The sequence below is a fragment of the Morone saxatilis genome, unplaced genomic scaffold (genome assembly GCF_004916995.1).
Source record: "Morone saxatilis isolate NCDOM2014 unplaced genomic scaffold, NCSU_SB_2.0 Contig8, whole genome shotgun sequence".
Classification (NCBI taxonomy): Eukaryota; Metazoa; Chordata; class Actinopteri; family Moronidae; genus Morone; species Morone saxatilis.
Genome location: NW_023340257.1, coordinates 19,235,027 through 19,249,480, shown reverse-complemented (window position 1 = coordinate 19,249,480; position 14,454 = coordinate 19,235,027). Strand labels below are relative to the sequence as shown.

At 41.0% G+C, this 14,454-nt stretch overlaps 1 protein-coding gene across 1 annotated transcript in view; it reads left to right on the top strand.

Annotated features, from left to right (window-relative positions):
• dph1 (diphthamide biosynthesis 1) overlaps positions 1-14,454 on the top strand; it is a 54,108-nt gene that overhangs the window by 36,231 nt on the left and 3,423 nt on the right. The window contains exons 6-10 of the mRNA XM_035680165.1: positions 1,583-1,704; positions 4,588-4,656; positions 5,313-5,469; positions 8,233-8,333; positions 13,996-14,074. Coding sequence (XP_035536058.1) covers positions 1,583-1,704; positions 4,588-4,656; positions 5,313-5,469; positions 8,233-8,333; positions 13,996-14,074 — 528 coding nt within the window. The remainder of the gene's footprint in view (positions 1-1,582; positions 1,705-4,587; positions 4,657-5,312; positions 5,470-8,232; positions 8,334-13,995; positions 14,075-14,454) is intronic.

Here is a 14,454-nt window from a genome sequence, read left to right as displayed (position 1 = left end):
TTTGCCATGTTGAACCAACACCACTCTTCGCTAATGTAACTGCTGTTATTTTTAAACCATGCTCTGCCCATGTGGGTCATATTTTATGTTGGGGTGTTTGAGTGCATCTATGTGTATGCATATGTCTTTGTGTTTGTAATTGTGTATTATATGCATGTGTGCCTCTATCTCACTCATGTCTTACTGAGTGTAGGCTTGTTAAAGTCACTCAGTATGGGCGGGAGAAGCTGAGAGGTCACCTGTATTCCCTGTAGATTGCCTTAAATTAGCTTTAAACCGTTCAATTTATCCTTCCACCTCCAGGCCCACTAACTCATTTTTTATTTATTTATTTTTTTGGTGTAATTGTTTGCTCTCTCTCATCTTCTCACTTTGCTTAAATGAATGTAGGTGTTTGGATTTTTCTTGAGTATTAAAGCACTCTATTTATTTCCCTTGTTAAGGCGTTGATAGTCTTCTTATCTGCATCTTTGTATTGTTGTTATTTTTCAGTATGACATGATTCTTTCTCAGTGCTTTGCAGATCATCAGTCCATCCATTTAACCATAAGTGGCCAAATTATGAGTTAAATCTTTAGGAGAATTTGTGTTATGCATGACCGATTCAGGATCGATTCAGGATCACTTCAGGGGCATATGTTCTGTGTAATCTTTTCTGACCTTTCTCATTTTCAATGCCCTCTGTCATCATCGTTTGACGACTGCTTTTTCTTTCTGTGTACATATTTCATATCTTTTGTCTCAATTGCATCAATTTTCTGTGCCTTATGTCTCTGTCATTATCTATTCTTAATACAAAAAAAGGAGGTAAGTCTCCACACACATTCAGCATATAAATATTTTTTCACCAATACGGGCACTCAATGGCAACAAAAAAAGGCTTGGATCAGCAGCTAGTCTGGATTCATTTCAAGCTTGGCCCATCAAGATGTTTATGAAAAAGCAGGAAGTGACAGTATAAATAAGACATAATCCTTAAACACAGTAATGGGATGCTTTCACTGTTGATAAAAAGTACTGTATATCTGATACGCTAACATAACAATATATTGAACTCAGAAACAATTTACAATATTCGGAGGGAAGGGAAAACGTGCTGAAATCAGCCTACTGAATAATCCAATAATTATTAAGGACTGACCAGGTGAAAATACACAATATACAAAACTATATATAAATATATTACAAATAGGTTATACAGTATGTGTGGTTTAGATTAAACAAGACGGATCTAATTCCTCATTAAATCCATTCTTCATGCCATGGAGTGCCTCTTTTTGTGCCCATATTTAGGATATTTAATTTTCCTGCATTTGATGACTCACATCCTTTTTCATTTGTATCATCATTGACCTGTTTGGGGAGCCTTTTTTCACAGTTTTCCATGGTTATCTGTTCTTTCCCTTAGTTCCTGCTCTTAGACCTGGAGGTGATCTGCAACACAAGAAGAAGAAAAATGTGGACATCCACAGCTCTCTATTTGGACAGCTATTCCAAACCTAGGGCTACCCCAAAACAAGGGAAAAGGTTAAGAAAACAGGTGAATCTCTAACTATCTTTCCTTCTCCCTTCTTCCATGCAGGCTGTGAGTGCAGCCCTCAAGCCAGAGTATGATGTGCTGGTCCCACAGTGTCGGCCTCTGTCACCAGGAGAAATTTTGGGGTGTACCTCCCCTCGCCTGGACCGCCATGTCAATGCCATAATGTAAGAAACCTGCTGTCTCCCACCTCACATTTTCAGCCCAGATCCTGTCCTTTTTTCCTTTTACTCAGTAGAGATATCCAGATAACCACAGACAACCAGCCTTGACTCATCCAGACCCCCCAAAAGCTACCTTAATTATCCCTGCCATTGCCATGCCCACCCATGTAACATGAAGAATAATCAGTATGACATCACAATAGTCACACCAGATATAGCTAGCTGCGACAACTAAGTATGTCTGTGTGCTACGCATCAGGCTTCTATTATATCCAGCCAAAAACAGCCAGATGCTGATCCGGAACAGCAAGGCTAAAAATACCTTCACACTGTGCAAAGCATTGAATTGTGTTTAAAGCAAGACAGACATGGCCACTTTTGGCTGTTTCAAAACAACCACAATACATCCACATGCTCGCCAATTTTCCATGTTTTAAAGGAATGCTTTCAGAGAGCATGACACCTACTGTGGCACATTCATGGTGAAAATTTATAAACTGTGCAACGTGTAACCATTTGTCTTTAAATTTGTTTCAGCTTATGTGATTGTCTGTTTTAAGCTCTTATTTTCCCTTTCATTTCCTCTAAATGGGAAAAAAAAGATGATGAATCCAGTAGCTGCATGTGTCCTAAAAGACTAGCTCTTCAGTGTTTTTACATTAACATAAATGCTGTGCATGTGAGACTTGTCAAAGTGATGCTTATCCTCCCTGTACTACAGGGAGGAGAGTGCTCTGGCAAAGTAACAGATCAGGCAGCAAACAACACCTCCGCAGCCACTTTGTGTCTATACGTCTCTTGCAGCCCTGCAGTAGAGAGAATCCTTTCCTTTGTGGTGCACAGTGAGTTGAAGTAATTCCCCAGGTATAATTATTATGTCTAGGTGCATCACCCTGCATGTCTGATCTGCGCACATCTAGTGTTAGTCCATGTGATTAAAACCTCCCAGTGCATGAGATTAAAATGGCTACACAAGGACAAGCTTTGCTATATGCTATAAGCCAGGGCCTATGAGAGACGAAAGGTGTGTGTGTGTGTGTGTGTGTCTTAGTTTGCGCCTTTGAACGTGTGAAAGAAGTGGAAGTGGAAGGGTTAGGGTGTGCTTCACCTACTAATCCAATGTGCGTTGTCTTTGATGTGTGAGTTGGGGTGTGCAGGGGTGTGATGGGAGAGAGAATCGATTAGGCTGCCTGAGTGTTGCTACGCTTCTCTCTTCGTTCTCCCCCTCTCTATCTCTCTCTTACGCACATTCAATACACATGTACAACATACAGACATGGTCTGAAGCCTCCCTACCTCTCTGGTATAGCAAGGCCCACTCCTCCAAACAGTGTAAAATTTTAATCAGAAACCTAAATGGAAGAAATGTTTTATTATTCTGTGGCAGCTGTATCCAAAGCTTAATTGCTAAGTAATAGTGTCCCTCTATTAACAAGCTTCCCCCCACCTCAATGAATTATTATTAAGGTATTGACACAATTGATTATCCGCTATCTCTAACAAATGCTGCACAGAACAAGCTCTTTTAAACACTGCACTGTTTTGTTTATCACCTTTGATAGAGTAATAAATCATATTTAACATTAGGTTATCTTACATTAATTAGGAATGAGCCAGTGCTCCAAAAATGTTAGTTGTAATTGCGTTTTACCTAAGCTTTGAGCTACTTGAGCAATATGGAGATTGAGTAGCGATGCATTAGTCCTTGAGGCCTGCCGTAAAGCTTTACAAAGTGCCTGGTCTGTCTCATTTCTATAATGAAGAAAAGTATTTTTTTAAAAGCATTGAAGTGCATTGAAAAGAGCTATAAGAAATGATCAGTCAACCTTTTCTGTCTGCTGCCCCTGCTCCAGCTCTCGCTTGTAATTAAGCAATATGTGAATATGAGGATACGGTGTTGCATAACGCAAAGACGTATAGCATTACCATTATGGGAGAGAACTTTTGGAAAGAACAATAGGATATGGATGGAAGGACTGTGATCGTTATAAGAGTCGAGCACACCAACCTCTTAAAGCTACAGATAGCTGATGACAACCGTGGCTGAAGTGCAGCAAGCTTATAGTTGGGAGCATAATTATATAAGGGCCTTGGATGTTGCTAAGCAAGGAGAAGCTGTGCAACAGAGACTCTGCTCAAGTTCGTTTTGTGTCATTGCTCACTGTTATTTGTCACATATACACACAGTGACACATACATATGTGCTTTCACACTAATACAAACACACGCACTTATAAATAAGCCTCGGCTAGACAGGTACCCTATATGGCAAATCACCCACGTCCTCTTCCAAGCTGTTCTAAACACTGACCAATTAGTGGGTTTAATTGCATGTGCTGTCTCAGTAGGCCTACTGAGACTGTACAGAGTAGGGGTACTGACCTGAGCCCCCTCACACTAACAGCAGGATTCTTCTCAGACTGACCCTGAGAGGGGGCTTCATGTAAGACTGTTTTCCCTGAGCTTCTTTTTTCAGGCACCTACGTGACTCGGTGTACTTATGGTTTGTGCACTCTACCCTCAACTCGGGCTCTGGTGTATCCCCAGCACCAGACCGTGGGTTAATTGGAAGGGCTTGCTTTCTGTGTAAACAGCATGCTCCAATCGTTGGGGTCACGTTCCCAGACAGAAAAGATGGGCAGACCCTCCACCCCAGCCTCAGGCCCTCTGCCTGGTAACACTTCTGTTAAAAGGCTGCAGAAAGGAACAGGTTTAAAAACAGAGCTGGTGGAGAGGATAAGAGAATAATTGACTGGTATTTATTATTGTTAAACATTGAATTTTGATTATCTAGAGGAAAATTCCCTCCCTCCCTCCCTCCCCCTTTCTTCAGTTCTTTTCTTTACCTCTAATATTAAATTGATTGGTGTTTTTTTTTTTTTATAGTTATCTGGGAGATGGAAGATTTCACCTGGAGTCAATCATGATCGCAAACCCAGATATCCCTGCCTACAGGTATTGTGTAACAGTTTGTTGTTAATTATTTTATTTCATTTCTCTGTAATAAATGTACTGACATCACCTACAAAATGTTAATTCTATTTAATTAGTATTACACCTCTAATGTGTACGATTTGAGAGCAACTGTAACATGTACATGGAATACATAGAAAGTAAAAGTAAGCAATTTTACAATTATATATTTTAATGTTTTATGCATAGAAAGGGTATTTTATAATACTATTCAAATTAAGTCCCTTGCAGTCATAATCACTTACCTTAATGCAGTGTCATGATAACATTTTGTGAGGATAAAGTTCTGTTCTGATGAGGTCTTGTTTGTATGCAAAGTGAAATTGTGTTGTTATACACATATGCACTGCCGCACAGATCACAGGTCTCTCTCATAAACAAGATTCTAATCTCAAGTGAACCCCTTGTACCGGAGAAAAGGAGATTAGATGCTCAGAAATACCTCCATTTTTCCTAAGATACACTAACTCCTGTCATACTTGACGGCTTTTCATGATTGGATTTTTTCATCTTTTCTTGCATGTCCTCAAGATAGACACCTGAACAATAGATTGTAATGTTTATAATAAGGTTTGTCTGTTTAAGTGTATGCATATGTTTCATCCACATCTGTTTTCTTTCTCTTTTTCTGTGGGTAGATATGACCCTTACAGTAAGGTGTTCACGCGGGAATACTATGACCATGAGGCCATGCGTGCCTTAAGGCTCCAGGCTATTGACAAGGCTCGATTGGCCCAGAGATGGGGCCTGATCTTGGGCACGCTGGGCCGTCAGGGCAGTCCCAAAGTCCTGGAGGTGAGTCTGTATCCTCATTTTAGCAGTCTACATGTCCTGAGGCCACTTGTGCAATGGCTTGTAATATTTATCAGTGTGAGTTTCTCTGACAAGTTGTTTGGTGACATGAAGTACTGATAGGCGACTGGGAGCTTGTTATTTCACTTTTAGGATGATGCAGCCAAACAGCCATAGAAAGTCCTGTCCTTGATCCCGCTGTTGGCCTCGAGGTTGGCTGTATTGGAGTGTTACTGATAGGAATGTAAATTTAGGGTAAATGAGAAATAATCAATCATCAACATATACTGAAAAGCTTAAAAAATACTAAACAAAATCTTGCTTCTCCTCAATGAAAGCCTTTTTTAAACACGCATTTGCTTTTTTCACAGCATAATACCAATGAATTAAATGATTGTTATTCAGCAAATTGCAAACAGAATTCAATAGACTAAATATAATAAAATAATCCTGGAAAATTCATAGATACCATGTGTGTGCACGCTCATGCTGGTCCATTACTAGTAGACACTTTAGTGAGAAACTCTGTCTTTGCAAGTACAGGCTATTATGCATTAGCATGCACACAAGTCTGTCTGGGGTTACTAATCGATTGACCGAGACGCCCTCTCTGGTCACTTCTAACCCACAGCTGCTCTTACTGCTGCTTTCCCCACGACTGCACTTTCCATATTGTTCTCTGCATTCTTTCTCCTTTTTCCCTCCTGTTTTTCTGTGTTGTGTCACTTTGTTTATTAGTTTTACCTTCTTCACAACATCATGTCTGTCATTAGTATATATTGCAGTATGATTCTTAGACTTATATTCGTGCAATATCCTAGTAATAAATATCCAGGCTTGAAAGATGAAGTAAGCATTAACGCAATATTGTCAACTTGAGAGTGAAAAGTTTAATTTTATGGTGACAGGAGAGGATGGATTAAAAAGGGGGGATTTGAATAAAAAGACCCACCAGCTTTCCCATAGCGATCTGTCAAGATTAAGAAGTATATGTCAGATAACCTCTCAAGTAAAGGGACAGAACTATCTCTGATAAGAACACAGTCGCTAAAATGTCTCATGCTATTTCGAAGGACAGTGAATATCAGCAACCTTCATACCTTTATCTCACCAAAAGAACATTTATGGTATTTTCTTCACTTGGTTTGGCCTTCTACATCCCTGAATAACACCTCAGTCCAAGTTCCAGTGCCTAAAACTTCAAAGTCAGAGTCAGCAAGAGAGCAGAATTCCTTGAACTGTTGGCTAAACAGTTTCATTTTATTGATATGTTATACGAGGCCTGGTGTCTTTGCTTGTGGGTCTGATCCAGCTCCATCTAAAGAGGTGAAGTTGGCCAGCTCTGTGTGGGCCCACTGGCTTCCAGGGTGCATTACAAAATGTAAGGTAAAGCTGAGGGCTTTTGTCTGCTGAACCCTTTCTACAAAAATACACACGGCACCAACTCTGGAGTCAAACTCAACTCGCCTTTTTCAGAGTTGCCTAAAGTGAAAGATACCAAACAGATGTGGGAACGCTCATAAATCCCTTGCTGAGCACCACTGTGTTGAGTTTTCCTTATAGAATAAGGTCACATCTACAGTATATGACTGTGAGTCACGCAAGGCAAAGCTCTGACTACTGTTTGCTCAGCCAAATGTTTAACCTTAGTTTCAGTGGAACTGAACTGAACTGAACTGAACAATGGACCAGCCCTTTCGGTGTCAGGTAGGGTCATGGGACTTTTTTCCCTAGAGTTCACATGTGTTTAATAATTGTGACCCTCATGATGACGTGTGGGGTACTTCAAGAATAGAGTGAGAAATATGTCTCTATGTGTCTGGGCAACAAGTAAAGTGCACTCTCAGAGGCAATTGGGCAAGGTTTTGCTTTGGTACCAATTATGTGATTTGTATGCACAAAACTCTGAAAACCTGAAAATACTCCCTTTAGGTCGGGAATGCATTGCTGCCCAAAGTGCAGGAGTTTAAGTATCACAAGATCTTGTTTTAGTTTAGATTTAGATTAGTGAGTGTGACATGTAGAATGAGCTTGACAGGCTGATTGGTTTATTGTCAGCTTAATAATGTAACATTGTGCTGGACATTTATGAAGAGGGAGTCTCAAGTGGAAGCCCTTGATCTGAATTCCTGCCCTCTCCTAGAGTTTTGAACTCTAGGTAGACTGAGTTTCCTCGTGTGTCTGGGCACATATTGACAGGTTGAGAAGACTGAACATCCGTAAGGTATAATAACGTTGATCTTTTGTTCTGAAAAGAGCCAGTTTAGGTGGTTTGGGCATCTAATCCAGACGCTTTCCCCATGGAGGCGTATGGCCAGAGACAACTTGAATGAGACCTAGGGGAAGCCCCCAAAATATCTTGAAAGGATTACACATCCCACTTGGCCTGAGAAAGCCAGAAGCAGCTAGAGGACATGCCTGTGGAGAATAATCTGCCTGCTTCCTTACTTAACTTGATGTCACCACCCTGTAGACATGAGTAAGCAGCATAAAGAAGATGGATGGATATATCAGGCTTTAGAGACTGAGAACTGGATAAAATAGTGTTCCTGCTGAGGTTGTTAACAGTAGAGCAAAAACTTTTGGATGACCCTAGATTGGAATGCTTATGAGGATGTGCCTGTGTGGGTGGAAGTAATGGGCTATGTGATTTGTAACTTATCATTTCACATGCTGGAGTTTACAAACCTTAGATAGAAGTGTGTTTGACATGTAGATTGCAAAAAATTCCACTGGTCCTATTATTTAACTTCTTTCTCTTCCTAGCATCTGGAGTCGAAGCTGCAGTCACTTGGCAAGTCCTTCACACGAGTGCTTCTGTCAGAGATTTTTCCCAGCAAGCTGGATCTGATGTCAGATGTAGATGCGTGAGTATTAAGATTCACATACATATACTAACACACACCTACATTAGGACACATGCTTTTCATTGAGTCAGAACTGCTTGGCCGTGGCAGATGAAGTAAAAACAATGACCCATATTCTCTTAGCCTTGCAGAAGCCAGTCCAAATTTCCATCCAATCCAATTTTTACTGCAGAACCTGAATGTAAAAAACAAATCAAGCACCTTATTTAGGTTCTGTTGTGGCTGGTTTGAGGCTGGTCCAGTTGTTTGAAAAGTATTTTAGTCTATTCCCCCCTGACGGCACCTCACATGCTTTTAAGCCATGCATGAAGCATCAGATTCTCCCATATGCAGTGAAAAGGTTTCCATTTTATTTTTGTTAGTGCAAAGACCTCAAGAGCCTCTTACACCATGCATTTGGTAGTTTTTACTTGTCCATGGCAATACCAATACAATGGCTTACTCCAACATTGAAGTCAAGATTACTCCCATTGTCTTGCACTCTTTGCTAAAACGCTTCCTTTGTTTTCTTCATTTGCAAAGTCTTAATCATCGCTGTGTCCCTTTGTCATAAAGAATGGGTAATTTATCTTTCACATTACGGACCCCTGCAGAGCTATTATGATCAACAGAAAGTAGTCGCCTTAAAGTTGCAAACAACAACATTTGAAATGTATTCTGTAAGCATCATTGCACACATAACCGGGGAGTCAGCATAATTTGCAAGTCCACACTATAACAAGGAGCTGACAAACTAGTCTAGAGTGTATAGCTTCATAAACAAAATTGGCATTCACATCTTGGTGAGATTCCATAGTTTTGCCTTCATAGCAAAAAGAAATTGTCTAGCGTAATGAACTTGGATGCTTTATACAATTTCCACAGCTTTGACACATGGGGCATAGAAAATGGGATTTTATACTTGAATTTTCTATTAAAGTTCATACTTTTCAATGTGCTCTCTTGCTCTCTTATTAGGGCGTATAATAAAAACTAGAAAAAATCCTTGCCCTTGCTCAGGAAGGCTTTTTTTACCTTTAGGCATTCTGTTTTATTTTAATCATCTGATTGTAAGTCTAAAAATATATTGCCTTAGTCGAAGCCAAGGGTACTGTGAACCCATCACATATAATGAACACTTGCTTATTCCCTCACATACTATGAAGTTATTGGTGAAGTGTGACGTCATTGATGCATTTGTGGATCTTGTCATTAATTAATACATGTTCCTGGTAAAACAGTGGCAGCTGCTGAAATAGGATCTGTCACCAATCTGTCACCCAGCCACACTCATTCCTGACTTCAAAAAAGAAACTCCCCAAGTTTTTTCAATGAAATATCAAGTGCTTAGGCTTCGAGGTGCAGTTTCTCCGATTTATCTGTCTTCCAACCAGAAGAACATAGGTGAAGATGGACAAGGGGTTAGTGAGACACTGATGTGCAACAGCTCCAGTCACAATCTCACAGGCACACACACACACGCTCCTCACACTCCCTCAGATTGGCCTCTTACTGTGGAGTAATGAGAGGTGTGATGTGTGAGGGAGGAGTGGGTGAGAAAAGGACAGAAGGTCTGAGAGAGATTGAGAGTGAGTTGGAGAGAGGGATAGAGAGATGCAGAGGTAGTTGAGGGGGCTGTTTGGAAAGCGAGCGATCATGGTAAAATACTTTTTTTTCCTTTGTTTTTTTGGCTCTCCTCTTCAGACTGACGTATGAGTGCAACTCCGAAATTATGTAAGTCAAGCACGATTCACCGAACCAAAACAAACCCTCATTACAGACAAAAAGCTTTTCAACCAGGTGAAAACAAATCTGTTTGAATACAAAATTAAGGCCTGTTGTATACATGTTCATCAGATACCTATATACTTTCATAGCCATTTGCCAGTTTATTACGTACAGCTAACTGCTCTGTAATAAATCATATATAGTCAGAGACGTTTTTAATATTTAGTGTACTTTTATAAAAATGGGGTGGACAAAATATTTGAAACTTATCTCAGTATAACTCCACCATACACTACAGCTTCCAAAATGACCATAAAGCTTACTCAATAAAAAATTAACATTGTAACCTTCATGAAGCTAGCATTTAGGGCAGGACTGTTTGTTGTAGACCGTAACCGGTTTTAGCTAGGTGTAAACTGTATCTACATCAGAATGCAATGCAATAGTAATTTTGTCTTTGAAGACCAGCGGATCATCTGTGAAGTTGAGTACTATGGGTATCATTTTAAGTTCCCCATATTTGTTCCTGTAACTTTGCTTTTCACTTTGAGGGATAAAAAACCCTCAACAAAAGACAAACTTTATATTCAGTCTAAACTAAATGCAGTCCAATAACTTTTAAATCTAAACTAACACAATTTGTATTTAAATCAAAAACGGTCTCATCAAAGAATAAGAAGAATAAGAATCTGAGCAAGCATTTGATGCCAGCACTTGATAGTTGGATAGTTAGATAGCAATACTCTGTGCTAGTTCAGTTTCCAGCTCTATTTGAGACGATTGCATTTATTCATCAAAATGAAAACTGTTGTTTTGAGTGTTATTTAATGAGTCTAGGTCAGAGATGAAAGTGGAAATGTAAGGTTTGTTTTGGAAGATATGACTTACTGACAACATTGTTTTCATCTTCTCTTCTGCTAATATTTTGGCGTTTCTTTATCATTTTATTTTTTGTCTTTTTGTTTAATGTTTCCCCCCACTGTTCAGACTAGTTTGAACAGGCATCTTACATGAGGCTACAATAGGCATTAAAAAACCAGCGGGTGTTGAAAGCTGTATTGAATCCGGCTGTGTTGAATGAGGAACAGAAGGAAAGAGAGAGAGGCAGACTTCGATATAAACGGTGGGGTGGTAGAGGATGCATTAGTGCTCTGCACTAGCCATCACAGCACACTGTACAGAGCCCACCCCCAGGCTGTCTCTGTCATTAGACACACACATACTCACTCATAAAAAGAGAGATACACCATTAGCATATGCTCTTAAGTGTGTAATTAGGCTGTCCCCAAGCAGGTTTTAAACTATTGTACAGATATATGTACACCGCACACACTTATCTCAACTAGACCACAAATGCCACCCAGCACATTGCAGTCTTTTTTTTATATATATATTTTTTTTATTTAAATTTTTTACTCAGTTGAAATGAAATTGTTTGTTTTAATTCAATTAAGTTTTGTCGTTAAAGGTGAACACTTTTCATTTTCCCACAGTGTTGTAAGGTTAATTGTTCTTGCTTTTTGGTGGGTCAAGACTGTGAGTGTAATTGAAGCGAAGCCATCCAGGTGGAGGTCCCCCTAACTGTGTCAGGTGTAATGGGCCACAGCAGGTAATGCAGCGAGGCCAGGGCTGGAGCTCACATTGCATGGTAGTACTAAGTGTCATGCTGCCTTTCCTTTATACATCGCAGCATAGTCCCCACCAGTATCCTCTTGTGTTGAGGGGTTCTAGTTTCTATTAAAGGAATTAAGGAAACAGATCCTTCAGAGAGGGACTGAAGAGATAAGGCTTCTATCAAACTCATATGCATACAATGTTTATTTGGTTAATCTTTGCTTGGGAATAAATTGTGAAGCAAGGCTCAACTGCCTAAGACAAAAGCCCACATTTTTCATCTGTCTCTGCACCTCTTTTTTTTTTTTTCTTCTTTCCTCCAGCTTTCTTTATTTCACTGCACTGCATGATTTGGGATCTCTACTGTGCTGGTTAAATTGAAGGCCAGATAAGGGCTGGAAATACCATTTGGGCCTCATTCTGGGGACAATACCTGGCATGGCGCCATGCGTTTTACTGAACTGCACCACTCAGTCAGTCTCTGTGCTAATATTAGAAAAGTCCCTTCTGGCTCTATGTGCCAATCAGCTATCTGCTCCTGAGGAGGGATCCTCTCTGCCTTCCCTTTCATGCATTGTGTCTTACTTTGCTCTCAGACTCTTTTCTCAATGCTAGCCCCAAGGATTTGATGGAGGAGTCTTGGTTTGCTTATTAATCATCCTCCCTCTTTTAACCACTCCCAGTGTTATTTTGAGCTCATTATACACATAGATACAGATACATACAGCAGACATGCATATACACATCTACTTACATACATGTGCACACACAAACACAAATAGTCAGACTCCTCCCCTGTTATTAGTTCCTTCTTCCTGTGTGGGCTAAGGCGGTTTTGATTCATTTGCAGTGTTTGGCTTTGTAAAGGGGCTCTGGTGGTGAATAGCAGCTGATGGACTTAAAGGTCATATTTCAGACTCGACATGTCTATCTCAATTCAGCAAACTTAGGTCCGAGGAGATTGGTGCTTGATGCAAATATCTCTGACTCAGGAAATCAGGAGGATGAATAAGAAGCCACTGTTGGGGGGGGGCATAAAAAAAAGTGTTATTTGAAAATGAGAAAATGCTGTGCATATGCCCAGAGGGGGTGGAATATTTCTGTGACAGAAAGCAGAGTGGAGCGAGAGTCAACGGTGCAATCAATTCTGCAGTTGAGAAATTGTGTGAAAGTTGGAAAATGAAGAACAGACAGATCGGGAATTCGATGTAACGTAGACATGAAAGTATTAAAGTGATTACGACAAAACTTTTTTTTATATCTTTTTATGTTTGCCCATCTATGCCTACTCACCTATACTCAATCTCAAACAGGTGTATTCTTATTGACATTTACCTAGATCTGACGTTATATCCAGGGATTTCATATGCACTGCAGCTCAATTTATATTTGCCAATATTTCTGATAGAGCTCCATCATTAGGATTAGGGACAAGGGAGGCTCCGCTCCCTCAGTAGAGATGGAGCTGTGGATAGCATTGATCTGTGAAAGCTAACCCCGTAGCCCCGGCCACTTCTCTCTGTCTCCATTTTCCCATTGTTCATTTTTTTTCCCTCCAGCTGTTTACATCCACGCCCTCCTCATCCCTCTTTCATGCATTTTCCAGAGTAAACACTTTTCACCCTGCCAATCTTCCTCCTCTCTTCTGCTTCTGTTCCCTCTCTTCTCTCTCTGCCTCTTCAGAACCACCCCTCTCTGTTTTCGTCTTCATTGCTCTTTCTCCCTATCACTGTGTATCTGTGTCCTTCTCCCCCCCCCCATCTCTCTCATACACAGCCTCCCTCCCACACCCTCATCCCTCTCCACCACCCTGTCTGCCAGCTATGTAGGCTACCTCCGTGGAGACCGGGCTGGTGCAGGTTTTTTATTCACACTCGCCTCACCTCTCCCTCGTTTCTTTTTTTCTTTCACTGCATTTCTTCTCTTTTCACCTCTGTTCACTTCTTTCCTTGTTTTTCTGTTTATGCCTCATGCAACCAGTCAACCTGCCCCCCCTGCCCCCACCCCTTTTCCACCACCACAAACCTTCCTCCCTCTCTTTTCAGCCTCCCTCTTTCACTGACTGGCTGTGCATTCAGACAGTGTAGCGTGGCTGTCTTTAGAGCTGTTGCAAATCAGGACAGATCTCTCCAACAGATGCTGGAGATCAGGTGGAGGGAGGCTCCCCACACAACCCATTGCATCACATATCCACATGCAGCGTGCAGCCGCAGATGTGCCCTGCCTGTCTAATAGGTTCTCGGTCGTTCGCCCTCACTGACGGCTTCTGTTTTGTACGCACAACTGCACTCACTCATGGATGTACATTTGAGCAGACATTTGTACCTTCTCTTTCCTACAGGTGGATCCAGATCGCTTGTCCACGCCTTTCTATTGATTGGGGCACAGCCTTCTCCAAACCCCTGCTGTCCCCATATGAGGTAAACATGCACCTTTTATAATCTCTCAGCTGGATCACTGCTGTCACTCACTCATCGGGGGAAGGCTCATGCATTGCACACATACACACACACACATGCACAGACCTTCAATTGAATGAGGGACTGTGTGTGAATTTGAATAGGACTCATCAAGGCCTTTTTGTCCTGGAGATGGAGTAGCGCACCTACTCCACCTCCTCCTCTCCCTCTATCCGTCTTTTTCTCTGTGTTATAAAGCACACCAGCACACACGCATAAAACATCAGCAGAAGACTAGCCCCCCCTACTGGCTACAGGACCACACAGTCACGTCACCCACCCCCCCCACCCCCCTGCAGCTGTCTTGTTTTTTCTAAAAGGAGAGAAAGAGAGAGAGGGGG